Below are 13,280 nucleotides of genomic sequence, written 5' to 3'. Positions count from 1 at the left end.
AGCACCATTAGGCAGTCCCTCCCCATGGCAGACCATTGGTGCCTAGGGGGGGATTGCAACATGCTGGAGGATGCAGAGGACAGGATGGGGGGCAGCCAGGAGACCATTCATGGGCCGGAGCTCGCTGCCTGGGAGGAACTAGTGCTGCAGGTGAGAGGCCAGGATCCGTGGACTCTCTCGGAGTTTGGCAGGTTGCAGGGGAGTTTATCTTTCTCACGCTCGGATAGACGGGCCACAGGAGTTAACCTTTCCCGCATCGACAGGTTTTACATTGATGAGTGGGCTTGTGATAGAGGTGGCACTGTGGGCATACTTGCAGGCTCCTCGTTTTCAGACCACTTTCCAGTGCTTCTCCAAATCGAGGACCCTACGAGAGGAGAGCGAGGCCAGAGCGTCCGGATTCCAGGTTGTCTCATAGAGGAGCCCGAGATTGCGACCAGAGTTGAGCAGGTCTAGCAAGAGTTGAGCAGGTCAGGAGAGGATCGGCAGCCGGCGATCTTGCCAGGGGTTTGCAGGAGATCAGTAGGATGCTCAGACAGGCTGCCCTGGACCGTCTGGAGGCTTTCAGAGAGCAGGAGAGGAGCCTGCGGAGGAGTCTAGCTTCCCTTCAGAGACTCCACGAGAGGGATCCTACGAGCCCTTGGATTTCAGAGCAGATGGAGTCAGCTCGCACAGAGATCAGATCCATCGAGGAGAGGAGGGTGGAGTTCCGATTCCATGCTCGGGCTTCTTTTTGGACACAGGCTGGAGACAGAGTGACTCGAGATTTCTTTGAGGCGACAGGGCCTCGCTTCAGACGAGAGGGTCTCAGGCGTCTTCGGCAGGCTGATGGTCAGGTAGTGGTGGATCCCCCCACCAGGGTTCGGGCGATAGCCACAGATTTTTACAGGGATCTGCTCTCTGCTGAGCCGGCACATGACAGGGTGAGAGAGGCTCGGGAGGCAGTCTGGAGCTTCACGAGACCGGTTGTGCCGCGGCCCATTTGCAGCACTCCCTTCTCTCCCCCTTCTCGGATACGGAACTGGAGGAGGCCCTTCAGGCACTTCCTCGGGGCAAATGCCCAGGAGAGGACGGTCTCTCAGTGGCTTTCTTCCAGAGGTACTGGGGTCTCTTGCATAGGGGTTTCAGATTGGCATTCCAGGAGATTATGGAGTTGGGAGACATGCCGGACAGCATGGGTAAGGGGTTGATTCACTTGATCCCCAAAGAGGGAGGAGACAGACTGGAGATTAGACAGTGGAGACCGATCACCTTGCTAGGCACGGCCTACAAGGTCCTAGCTAAGGCGATCAGCAGGCGGCTTCAGCCTCACCTTCCAGACATCATCCACTCCACGCAGACAGGCTTCATCCAGGATAGGAGCATCCTGGATAACATCTTCTCTTTCTGGGAGGCTACGGCTTTGGCTAGATTTCGGCAGGAGGATCTGGCAGTGCTCCTTCTCGACTTCGAGAAGGCATATGATCGGGTGGACTGGGCCTTCTTGGAAGGCACTATGGAGAGGATGGGCTTCCCCCCTCAGTGGATCCGTGGGGTCTCTGCACTCTACACATCGGCTCATAGCCAGGTGCTGATACAGGGCGTGCGCGGAGAAAGGTTCCAGGTGCGGCAGGGGTGCCCCTTGGCGCCCTTTCTTTTTCTTTTTGTGGCAGAGGCCATGAGCACTTTTTTGACGGCACAGGATACAGGTTTGCGGGGCCTCCAGCTCCCCATCCGCACCTCGGAGGAGCTCCTAGACTCGGAGTTTGCGGATGACACTGCTGTCTATCTCCAGGGAGGGGAGGAGAACCTCCGCCGCTTCGCCTCAGCCATGGACAGGTTTTGCAGAGCTTCGGGCGCTTTGATCAACTGGCACAAGTCGTGTGGGTTGTGGGTCAGTTCTGTGCCCCCCCCGACTTGGAGGCCAGTTGATGGTTTTCAATGGCTGCCCCCCAGCACTACAGTGCGCTATTTGGGATGCTATGTGGGCATTGACATATCTCCGGAGCAGCAGATAGCCCCCCTTCTTCTGAGCATTCGGAAGAAGCTTTTGTATTGGAGTACCGCTCGTTTATTTCTGGCTGGCCGAGTGGTTGTGGCCAACCAGGTTCTGCTTGCTACCATGTGGTACATCACTTCTTGCTGGGCCTTCTCTCGGGCGTGCATTGGCCTGGTGCAGAGGCTCATCAGGAACTTTCTTTGGTCCGGTGGCGACGGGCGGCCCGCCAAGGCCAAGGTGGCATGGGCTGTGATCACTCAGCCAAGGGAGAGAGGCGGCCTGGGCATTGTTGATCCTATTTGCTAAGGCCGAGCTTTGCTTGGCAAGTTGGGTGGTTCGTGGCCTCCTACCAGGCGCTGAGCCGTGGAAGGAGTTTCTTGTGTCCAGGATTCTCAACCGCACTCCTCCTCTTAGCGGCCCCTGGACCCCCAGCATCAGGTGGATCTTTACACAGCAGCGATCCAGAGGAGTGGGCCTTGGCTTCGAGGAGCATTTTGCAGCTAGCCTTCTGAGGGCCTGGGAGCATCTGAGGCCGTCACTCTTCCAGACTCCCCCGGGCACCGATGAGGAGCGCCTGAGGCAGCCATTGATTTGGAACCCCTTGATCCGACTTGCCAGTGGTCATATGGTTGGATCGCGATCTCACGTGTCGTGGGGCCCGTTGAGCTCCGGCCCAGCCCAGTCCCTAGACGACTGGATATGTTTTCAGCAGCTGCCTCTAGAGGCTCAGGAGAGGAGACTCAGCGGGATGAGGGGCAGAGAGTTGATGAGGCAGGACATTGAGGCGGCCATCCCCCGGGAGTGGCGGACCCCAGTACAGGACCCTCCACCTCCACAGTGGATCGGCGTCTTTACTCGGCATGAGATCCTTCTAGCGGTCTGCGGCTCAGCAGAGAGAGCCGCCCCACTCACTTTCGAGGTGGGAGAGGGTGGCCAGCTTCAGAGGACCCGACTAGATTTGGATGAGCTCCAGGGTTGTATTTTTCAGAGGGTGCGGGTGGTCGGCTTTCATCAGAGACAGTGGCATGTAGACCCCTCACCGGCCTCGATAGGGGAGGACTTTTCTTGGAGATTATGGGCTTGGGACAGCAGGCCTCTTATTCGCCTTCAGTGGGATCCAGGTGAGTGGCTTTGGCGAGATCCCTACTCGGCCCCTACCAGCCCAGGCATCCCCCTTTTTCAGTACACAGCGAGGCTGGGGCGGTGGATCCAGAGGCACAGGATAGCGGGCACCCCGGCGGCGGCCGAGCATTGGCGGCGACAGGGGCTCTCCCCTGCCTTCCTTAGGGACATCTGGCAGCGCCTTTGGGCCTGCTTCCGGCCCCGGAAGGTGACGCTTTTTCTCTAGCTTACAGCGCATAGAGGACTGGCTGTGGGGGCTTGGCTAGCTTTTGGCAGACACCCAGCGTCCTGCCCTCGGTGCGGCCATGCACAGGAGTCGCAGCGGCACTGCTTATGGGATTGCCCACAGGCACAGCAGGTCTGGCAGCGCGCTCTCAGGATGGTTTTTGCAGGCTCGCCAGGTGAGATGATGGTGACGTGGGGTGCGGTGGCTTGGGCCACGGACTGCGGCCCGGCCCTTGGATACGAGGACGTCCCTAGCAGTGTGACCATCCAGGTCTCTGACAGGGCGATGGCGGTGGTTCCGACGCCAGACTTCTCTTCGGCAGTCTCCCAGGAGGGGGACGGGCACAGATGGGAGATGATCAGCAACATGACGGCTTGGCACATATGGAGAGCCCGATGCAGGGAGGCCATTGACCGCCAGGCGACTCCACCGGCGGAGGTCATACAGGCCCTCCGGGTGGACATCATTCACACCTTGAGAGGACACTGGGGGAAACTTCAGGGCGACTCGGATCGCATGAGAGGTCGCCGCAAGGCTTTCCTCCGCACTTGGCAGCCTGGCCCTTTCCTCATCGCGAGGGGCGAGGATGTCACTTGGCACTACAGGCCTCCAGTTTGGCTCTTCTCACCTCCCGCATGTACTACTAGGTAGCCCCCCCCAGAGAGCGGCCAGCCACGGGGGTGGAGCTCAGGTGTTCACTGTGTTTTTTATCCCTCCTTGTGAGGTGAGCTTTGTAGCCTTATGGCGTTTTCTCATTAACTAATAGAAGGATCGTTTTTCAAAATAAAAAATAAAATAAAATAAAATGTCCAACCTCTTTTATAAATTGACCACCCACATTATAAAAGTGTGAATGCCCAACAAATACACATGTCCATAAACCTTGTTCACGTGCTCAATACCCTGAATGTCCACAAGGGCCCATGGGGTGTGTTTCCACGCAGACAAAGTCCCCGAAGTCCTCGTTCTGGACACCACAGGGTGCCCGTCACAGCTTGTATTGGATAATCGTCATTCCCAAAGCTTCTATGCAATGACCCACAGGGTCATGTCCACAAGGGCCCATGGGGTGTGTTTCCACGCAGACAAAGTCCGAAGTCCTGGTTCCAGACACCACAAGGGTGCCCGTCACAGCTTGTATTGGGTTACATCAGTGTGCGGGATGTGCACACATGACCCTGATGTTCCTGTGGTGGCACTCGCTGACATGTCCTGCGGACAAGGGCTCACAAGGGACCAGGTGTCCAACCATAGGGCTTGCACTTATCCTGTACAGTCATGTCCACGCAAGGCATCCAAGTGTGGGGTGCACGTGAAACTTCTTGCTAAAGCATTGATCAAAGTTAGGAAGTAGTATGCGCCATCAAAAGTTGGGCTGTCATCTTTACATAGAGATCTGAATGGACAATATAAGAGAAGCGGAAAACCAAACAAAGTGTGAATAACTTGCTTTCCTATCATGCAAACCTCAAGTATGTCTGGCACCTCCCCTCCTCCGTATCTTTTAATAGAGATGATCTTTTAAGTGCCCTGATTAAAAAACTAAAAATCTCCCCATTCGTGTGAACCAAGAATGCTGAGAGCAAGTAAATAATTTTCTCAGAAGTGTCCAAGGCAATTACCTGGACACCCTTGTCATAGATAAATGCACTTGCTTTGTTAGAAAAGAAAGGTTTGATAACCTTGTACAGAATGGCACTCAATTCTAGCACAAGAAACAGTGAAGAAACCATGCCTACAGGTTAATAATACCCTAACCCTAGACTTGACCCTTATTCTAACCCTTGGTCTACTTGTAATCCTAAGTGACCTAGCCCTAATGATCTCATATAAATAGGCTTATTTAAGATCAAGAGAGGTGTTTCTTTCATATTCTCTCTCCTAACCTAGTGAACCATTACAATATAAATTATCCTGCCTCAATGGAAGCCACATCCCGTCTTCCTCAAACCTTTGAAAATTCCTTCCAGCAATGGTAAAGGCATTGTGAGCAAGCAGTTCATTGATCATTAACTAGAGCCTTTCAGGTTTAACTCCATTGAGGCAGTCATTGTCTCAGAAATTAGAGATACACTTCATAAGAGGCTTGCTACACAAATGAATACAGAAGGAATGGACCATTTCATTCTTGATAAAACTGTGGACTTGTTCAGCTAGCTATTGTTACGTGAACTTAGAAATCCCAATACAAAAATCCAGTAGGACTGCAAGAAACCCTATTGTCATTTGATGCATAACCCATCTCTGTAGAAAATCCAGCCCAAGTGTCTCCAACTTTGAAAACAAAAAACGCCATAGATTATATCATTAGTTAGAGGAAAGAGAACACATTAACAAAGCTAGTGGAGTAGACTTCAAGGGTATGTCAAATGGTAGAGCTTCCAAAAACATATGACGCTAATGTTATCTTTTAATATTAAATTACTAAGAGAAAAGAACTTACCAGCTCCAAGAACCAGAACAATAACTTTGGTGCTTGCAATCCCTGTCTGTGTCGCCATGGCCAGGGGAATCCCTGCTCAATTGCAATAAACAATAATTGAGCAAGAACACGAAACATGTAGGAAATTACAAACTTCATAAAATTCACAAAACCAACAGAAGAGAAGGATCACAGACCGCAAAGAGGCGGCGGCTGAGTTGATCCCGGCTGCAAGCTCACTCTATTTGTGCCATGGGTTCACAAAAACCCATCTTTTGACGTTTTAGATGGTTAACATCCATGTATCCAATGAGCATATTCCCAATTGGCATCTGCCTTGGCTAGCTATACTATTCATGTCTAGCAAGGTGTAGTCTCCTCTATTGGACTCCTAAAGTCTGACAATCTTCCACGGGTTTCTAGGGGTGACCTGTGGTGGAGCTTCTCCAGCCAGCCCGGCACAATCAGAAACTTCTTTTGATTAATCCACAGAATAAGCACAAAATCAAATAACAGATATCCAGGTCGTTTGAACAGCATGACAAACTACACTTGGAGAGAAGGGAGAGAGAAAGAAACATACACATATCCACATCTTCTTTTCTTTCACTCTAATTAGTCAAAAGAAACACTCTGCCCAATCAGCCATTAAAACTTTCCACTCTACAAAGGAAACCTTCTTTCGTCCTCTGCCAACTGCAATAAAGTTCTGGACTAACTGTGTCGATTGTTGGTGTTCGGACTGCCTCTAGGGAGAGGATTTCTTGCTTTTTTGTCACATGCATCCCGCACTTGGATGCCACATGGACATACCTGTATGTATAGTTGCAAGGCTTTGAGGGACTTCCAACTAGAATAAGGGAAATAGGATAAAACATTACGAAGGACAAGGGAAGACTTTTCCAAGCAGGTTAATAGTCAGCCCTAAAGGCTTTGATTATTCTAATTAAAAGAATGCTCCAGTCTTCATTGGGGTTGGAGAACACTCTCAACAGCCACTTGGTTGCCATTTTGTCAATGAGCTCAGTGATTTGCCACCTCAATTCTTTGGTGAAGCATATACCCCATTCAACTTTGGGAAGCTTTTTGATTGAGGGATCACCAAACAATAAGAATTTTCTACGCATGGCATCCAAGATTTTAGTTGAGGGCCTCCAACAAGATTAAAAATAGATGGTAGTTGGGAGAAGAAAAAATTTGAGAGAAAAAATTATTCCAGATAATCCCATATTGGGTACATAACATACTTCCCCTCCTAAGACCTTTCCTCTCTAGGAAATAAAGTCAGGGAACCTCCATGCTAAACTAGCAACTATCACCCAAGTCGAGTCCTCCACCGCCCTGTCTTTCCACTTAATCTTATACTCAAGGATCAACTTACACATAAGAATCCTTTCCTTGAAATCCAATATAAGCTCTATAAAGCTCATGTGGAACAAAGAATAAGTCCTCAACCTCTACCAGCTCCTGAGGTGTAACAACATTATCTTTACCTCCCAGTTTCTCCTTGAGTCTACTCACATGAAAAATAGGATGAACTTTTACATTAGGCGGCAATTCTAACTTATAGGCCACCTCACTAACCCTTTTCAGGATTTGATAAGGTCCACAATACCTAGGGGACAAGTTCCCCGTTAGCAATGTCTCAAAACTCTTGGTTACTAGCATTCCCTCAGACAACTCCGTTGGCGAACAGTTCGTATCAGCATAAAACCCTGCTCTATCCTAAGCACTTCAGATAGATTCCCATGCACTGACTAGCATCTCTTGCATATCCACTAAGCAATCTCTAGCCGCATGATGCATCAATCTATCCTAAGCACTTCAGATAGATTCCCATGCACTGACTAGCATCTCTTGCATATCCGCTAAGCAATCTCTCGCCACATCAATCTTAATACCCTTGCATCCTGATATAGTTACCAAAGATGCAGGTTAGTAACCATACATCAACATAAACAGACTGTAACCAGCAGCCGAATGCTTAGCACTCATCGGACTGAGGATGATCAAGAGGAACGCATACTCAGCGTAGTCTCCAATTTCTGGAAAATTAACTGCCATAAGTGTCCTGAAAACTTCAAATCCTTGTCACTCACATAAGTGTCCAGACAACTTCAAATCCTTGTCACTCACAAGGCAATACAACCTAAAAAGCTGCTCAATAAACTATTGGGCCAACTCGATTGCTCCAATGGAAAGAAACCCCTTGCCTAGACCATACACCTTCCATGATGAGCTAGGCTCCCACACAAATCCCCCAAGATAGCCCTAGTTCTTCAACTCCCAATTTCAAGGTTGGCACCATTGTTAGTTGGGAGCTTGAAGATAAGTAGAAGGGCGCCCAAGACCAAAAGTATGAGCGCAACGAGGGTATCCACTTAGTAGCTCGAACAAATGGTAGGAAAAGCGTCCAGCCAAAAGGTAGATCAATGAGTATCCTCTGCATCTACAACCGCATACAAGCCCTCTACATCACCCGTGGTGGGGCACCCCATGTCTCTCAGATCTCTTAGACAGCTGGCATGTTGTAACCCATGCTATACTTCATGTTGTAAAACATGGTAGGATTGGAGGTTGGGGTGTAAGCCCAACGGAGCGTGCAATGAGAGACTCAACCACGTGTCCAAGAGATAAAGATATAGAGAGAGAGAGGAGAGAGAAGAAAATAGGGATCTTGCACAATACACCACACTGAGCGGGAAACAGGCCCCGCCCCCTTTCAGGAATTTATTCAAGAACAATCCACGGGCACGCAGGCCAGGATCAATACAATCAATGAATACAAAACAAACAGATATTCCAATGTAGGATATCCAAGGCTATGTCGATGTCTATGTCTAGGCACGAGATCTCTAATGCCGAGCACACCACGAGGATGACCCACAAGTATCTCTCACTAGGCTAGTACCAGATCAAATATCCAAATCCAAATCCAATGAATCCAAATCCAAGTCCAAGTCCAAGCTCTAGTTCCAATGCAAGTTCTAATTCCAATCCAAGTTCTAGTCCAATCCAATGATCAAGTCCAAGCTCTAGTTCCAATCCATTGATCAAGTCCAAGTTCTAGTTCCAATCCATTGATCAAGTCCAAGTTCTAGTTCCAATCCAATGATCAAGTCCAAGTCCAAGTATCACTCGCTCATCCCATGAGTAATCTCCACAACTCATACAGCCTTGTCGATGAAGAAAACCATGGAAAGGCTCTTTCTAGTAATAAAATTGATATAAAACATGTTTTAATCAACCATGAAATCTCACACAAACTCAATAATGTCCTGAATCACTAATTTAGCACCTTGAGCTTCACACTCGATGCTTGTCATCATTCCTGTGCTAAATCCCTCAACCTTCTTGTCTACTGAAGTCAAGACAAAACGGGCTCATTGAGGAGCTTGTTCCGTGACCACATTCTCCGTGATGCCGCTGTCAAACAAGACAACAACTCTCTGGCCACCTATGTAGCCCAACTTCCACACAGACCCCAGCGGCCGTCCCTAGTTCTTCGGTTGGTGCAATTGTTAGCCGGAAGCTCGAAGATAAGCAGATGTAACACACGAAAGCTCTGGGGGTCTTCTTTCATCCCTAAAGACTACTGGAAACATGCTGATGCAAAACGCACACATGAAGAGAGAGTAGAGAGAGAGAGAGAGATATGCTAGAAATTCAGTATGTTAATATGGTACAAAAAGGTACTCCTAATCTACAGCCCTTGGCTGCCTTCTTGGAAAGGTGAACATCACCAAAATCTGTCCCTAACTGGGACCCCTAAGGACCCAACTCCTAAATGAGTTGAATGAAAAGAATGAGGAGCAACTCTTGCTATTTATAGTCTCTTGAACTTCATGGAGAGCTGGCCAATTGCTGTCGACCAGCTGACTGGACATAAAATCATCAAAATGATGTGCTTGTAGCCGCCTGGTTTTTGATTCAGCCGACAGCCCTTCTGGTCTCAGCCGACAACTCCTGTTCTGTTTCTGGTACAACCGACAAGGATCCAAGTCCATTCTCCAGTCCAACACTGCACCTTGTGCTCCAAGTCCTAGCTCTATCTGGTTCATACTCTTTATTTGGCTGCCTCTTCTGGACCAACACCTGAGAATGTCCATGGCATCTTTCATGCACATGAAATCCCCCTTTGCTAAACTTGATGACGGGATTCCAACCTATTCTTGGATGACTGTCATCATCCCAATCTTTTCCCGAAGTCCCTCTGTCATCCATCCATCCCTAGCAACCCTTCTCTCTGAAAGCCCGGCCCGGACTCCAAAACCACTCTGTCTCAAAATAAGATCTATGCATCTGTTCCATCTAGTCCACAATCCATTCCTGCCCTGACTCTGAACATTGTCTTGGTCTTCATTCCTGAGAAATGAGTATGGCACTCTCACATCACCCCTTGGAGGATAATCCTCCCTTGGGACCGTTGCCCGAGAACCTATCTGGCTCACAGGACTGCCATCCCCTCTGGCTTTGTGGAACACCACCAACAAACCTCCTGGGAGCTCTTTCCAATTCTGTGTTCCTTGCCTTAGGCTTCGTATCCGTGTACTTTCCTATACCTTGGACCTGTACACCATCATATGGGACTAAATCAGTGTTTAGCTTTGCTGAGCCTAATGCTCTAACACCAATGTAACACGCGGAAGCTCTGGGGGTCTTCTTTCAGCCCTAAACACTACTGGAAACATGCTGATGCAAAACGCACACATGAAGAGAGAGTAGAGAGAGAGAGAGAGAGAGAGAGAGAGATGCTGGAAATTCAGTATATTAATATGGTACAAAAAGGTACTCCTAACCTACAGCCCCATGCTACCTTCTTGGGAAAGGTGAACAACACCAAAATCTGTCCCTAACCGGGACCCCTAAGGACCCAACTCCTAAATGAGTTGAATGAAAGAATGAGGAGCAACACTTGCTATTTATAGTCTCTTGAACTTCATGGAGAGCTGGCCGACTACTGTCGGCCAGCTGACTGGACATAAAATCATCAAAATGATGCCTATAGCCGCGTGGTTTCTAATTCAGCCGACAGCCCTTCTAGTCTCAGCCGACAACTCCTGTTCTGTTTCTGGTACAGCCGACAAGGATCCAAGTCCATTCTCTAGTCCAACACTGCACCTTGTGCTCCAAGTCCTAGCTCTATCTGGTTCATACTCTTTATATGGCTGTCTCTTCTGGACCAGCACCTGAGAATGTCCATGGCATCTTTCATGCACATGACATCCCCCTCTGCTAAACTTGATGACGGGATTCCAACCTGTTCTTGGATGATTGTCATCATCCCAATCTTTTCCCGAAGTCCCTCTGTCATCCACCCATCCCTAGCAACCTTTTTCTCTGAAAGCCCGGCCCGGTCTCCAAAACCACTGTCTCAAAATAAGATCTATGCATCTGTTCCATCTAGTCCACAATCCATTCTTGCCCTAACTCTGAACACTGTCTTGGTCTTCATTCCTGAGAAATGAGTCTAGCACTCTCACATCACCCCTTGGAGGATAATCCTCCCTTGAACCCATTGCCCGAGAACCTATCTCGCTCACAGGACTGCCATCCCCTCTGGCTTTGTGGAACACCACCAACAAACCTCCTTGGAGCTCTTTCCAATTCTGTGTTCCTTGCCTTAGGCTTTGTATCCGTGTACTTTCCTGTACCTTGGACTTGTACACCATCATATGGGACTAAATCAGTGTTTAGCTTTGCTGAGCCTGATGCTCTGATACCAATGTAACACGCGGAGGCTCTGGGGTCTTCTTTCAGCCCTAAACACTCCTAGAAACATGCTAATGCAAAACACAGACATGAAGAGAGAGTAGAGAGAGAGAGAGATGCTAGAAATTCAGTATATTAATATGGTACAAAAAGGTACTCCTAATCTACAGCCCTTGGCTGCCTTCTTGGAAAAGGTGAACAACACCAAAATCTGTCCCTAACTGGGACCCCTAAGGACCCAACTCCTAAATGAGTTGAATGAAAAGAATGAGGAGCAACTCTTGCTATTTATAGTCTCTTGAACTTCATGGAGAGCTGGGCAACAGCTGAAATCATCAAAATAATGTGCTTGTAGGCGCCTGGTTTCTAATTCAGCCGACAGCCCTTCTGGTCTCAGCCGACAACTCCTGTTTTGTTTCTGGTACAGCCGACAAGGATCCAAGTCCATTCTCCAATCCAACACTCCACCTTGTGCTCCAAGTCCTAGCTCTATTTGGTTCATACTCTTTATCTGGCTGCCTCTTCTGGACCAGCACCTGAGAATGTCCATGGCATCTTTCATGCACATGACATCCCCCTCTGCTAAACTTGATGACGGGATTCCAACCTGTTCTTGGATGACTGTCATCATCCCAATCTTTTCCCGAAGTCCCTCTATCATCCATCCATCCCTGGCAACCCTTTTCTCTGAAAGCCCAGCCTGGTCTCCAAAACCACTCTCTCAGAATAAGATCTATGCATCTGTTCCATCTAGTCCACAATCCATTCCTACCCTGACTCTGAACACTGTCTTGGTCTTCATTCCTGAGAAATGAGTCTAGCACTCTCACATCACCCCTTGGAGGATAATCCTCCCTTGGGACCGTTGCTCGAGAACCTATCTGGCTCACAGGACTGCCATCCCCTCCGGCTTTGTGGAACACCACCAACAAACCTCCTGGGAGCTCTTTCCAATTCTGTGTTCCTTGCCTTAGGCTTCGTATCCGTGTACTTTCCTCTACCTTGGACCTGTACACCATCATATGGGACTGAATCAGTGTTTAGCTTTGCTAAGCCTGATGCTCTGATACCAATGTAACACGCGGAAGCTATGGGGGTCTTCTTTCAACCCTAAACACTACTGGAAACATGCTGATGCAAAACGCACACACGAAGAGAGAGTAGAGAGAGAGAGAGATATGCTAGAAATTCAATATATTAATATGGTACAAAAAGGTACTCCTAATCTACAGCCCTTGGCTGCCTTCTTGGAAAAGGTGAACATCACCAAAATCTGTCCCTAACTGGGACCCCTAAGGACCCAACTCCTAAATGAGTTGAATGAAAAAAATGAGAAGCAACTCTTGCTATTTATAGTCTCTTGAACTTCATGGAGAGCTGGCCGACTACCGTTGGCCAGCTGACTGGACATAAAATCATCAAAATGATGCGCCTGTAGCTGCCTAGTTTGTGATTCAGCCAACAGCCCTTCTGGTCTCAGCCGACAACTCCTGTTCTGTTTTTGGTACAGCCGACAAGGATCCAAGTCCATTCTCCACTCCAACACTACACCTTGTGCTCCAAGTCCTAGCTCTATCTCGTTCATACTCTTTATCTGGCTGCCTCTTCTGGACTAGCACTTGAGAATGTCCATGGCATCTTTCATGCACATGACATCCCCCTCTGCTAAACTTGATGACGGGATCCCAACCTGTTCTTGGATGACTGTCATCATCCCAATCTTTTCCCAAAGTCCCTCTGTCATCCATCCATCCATGGCAACCCTTTTCTCTGATAGCCCGGCCCGGTCTCCAAAACCAGTATGTCTCAGAATAAGATCT

At 48.8% G+C, this 13,280-nt stretch overlaps 1 protein-coding gene across 1 annotated transcript in view; it reads right to left on the bottom strand.

Moving 5' to 3' along the window:
* Positions 1-5,967, bottom strand: part of LOC147617526 (uncharacterized) — a 49,643-nt gene extending 43,676 nt beyond the window's left edge. The window contains exons 1-2 of the mRNA XM_086775785.1: positions 5,946-5,967; positions 5,770-5,841 (exon numbers count right to left, since the gene is read on the bottom strand). Of these exons, the coding sequence (XP_086631911.1) occupies positions 5,770-5,827 (58 nt within the window). The 5' untranslated portion in view covers positions 5,828-5,841; positions 5,946-5,967. The remainder of the gene's footprint in view (positions 1-5,769; positions 5,842-5,945) is intronic.
* Positions 5,968-13,280: the final 7,313 nt, after the last annotated feature.

The sequence above is a fragment of the Cibotium barometz genome, chromosome 36, assembly GCF_041138505.1.
Source record: "Cibotium barometz isolate CiBa-2024 chromosome 36, ASM4113850v1, whole genome shotgun sequence".
Lineage (NCBI taxonomy): Eukaryota > Viridiplantae > Streptophyta > Polypodiopsida > Cyatheales > Cibotiaceae > Cibotium > Cibotium barometz.
The sequence above is the reverse complement of the archived record's forward strand: the minus strand, read 5'-3'. Positions and strand labels throughout refer to the sequence as shown.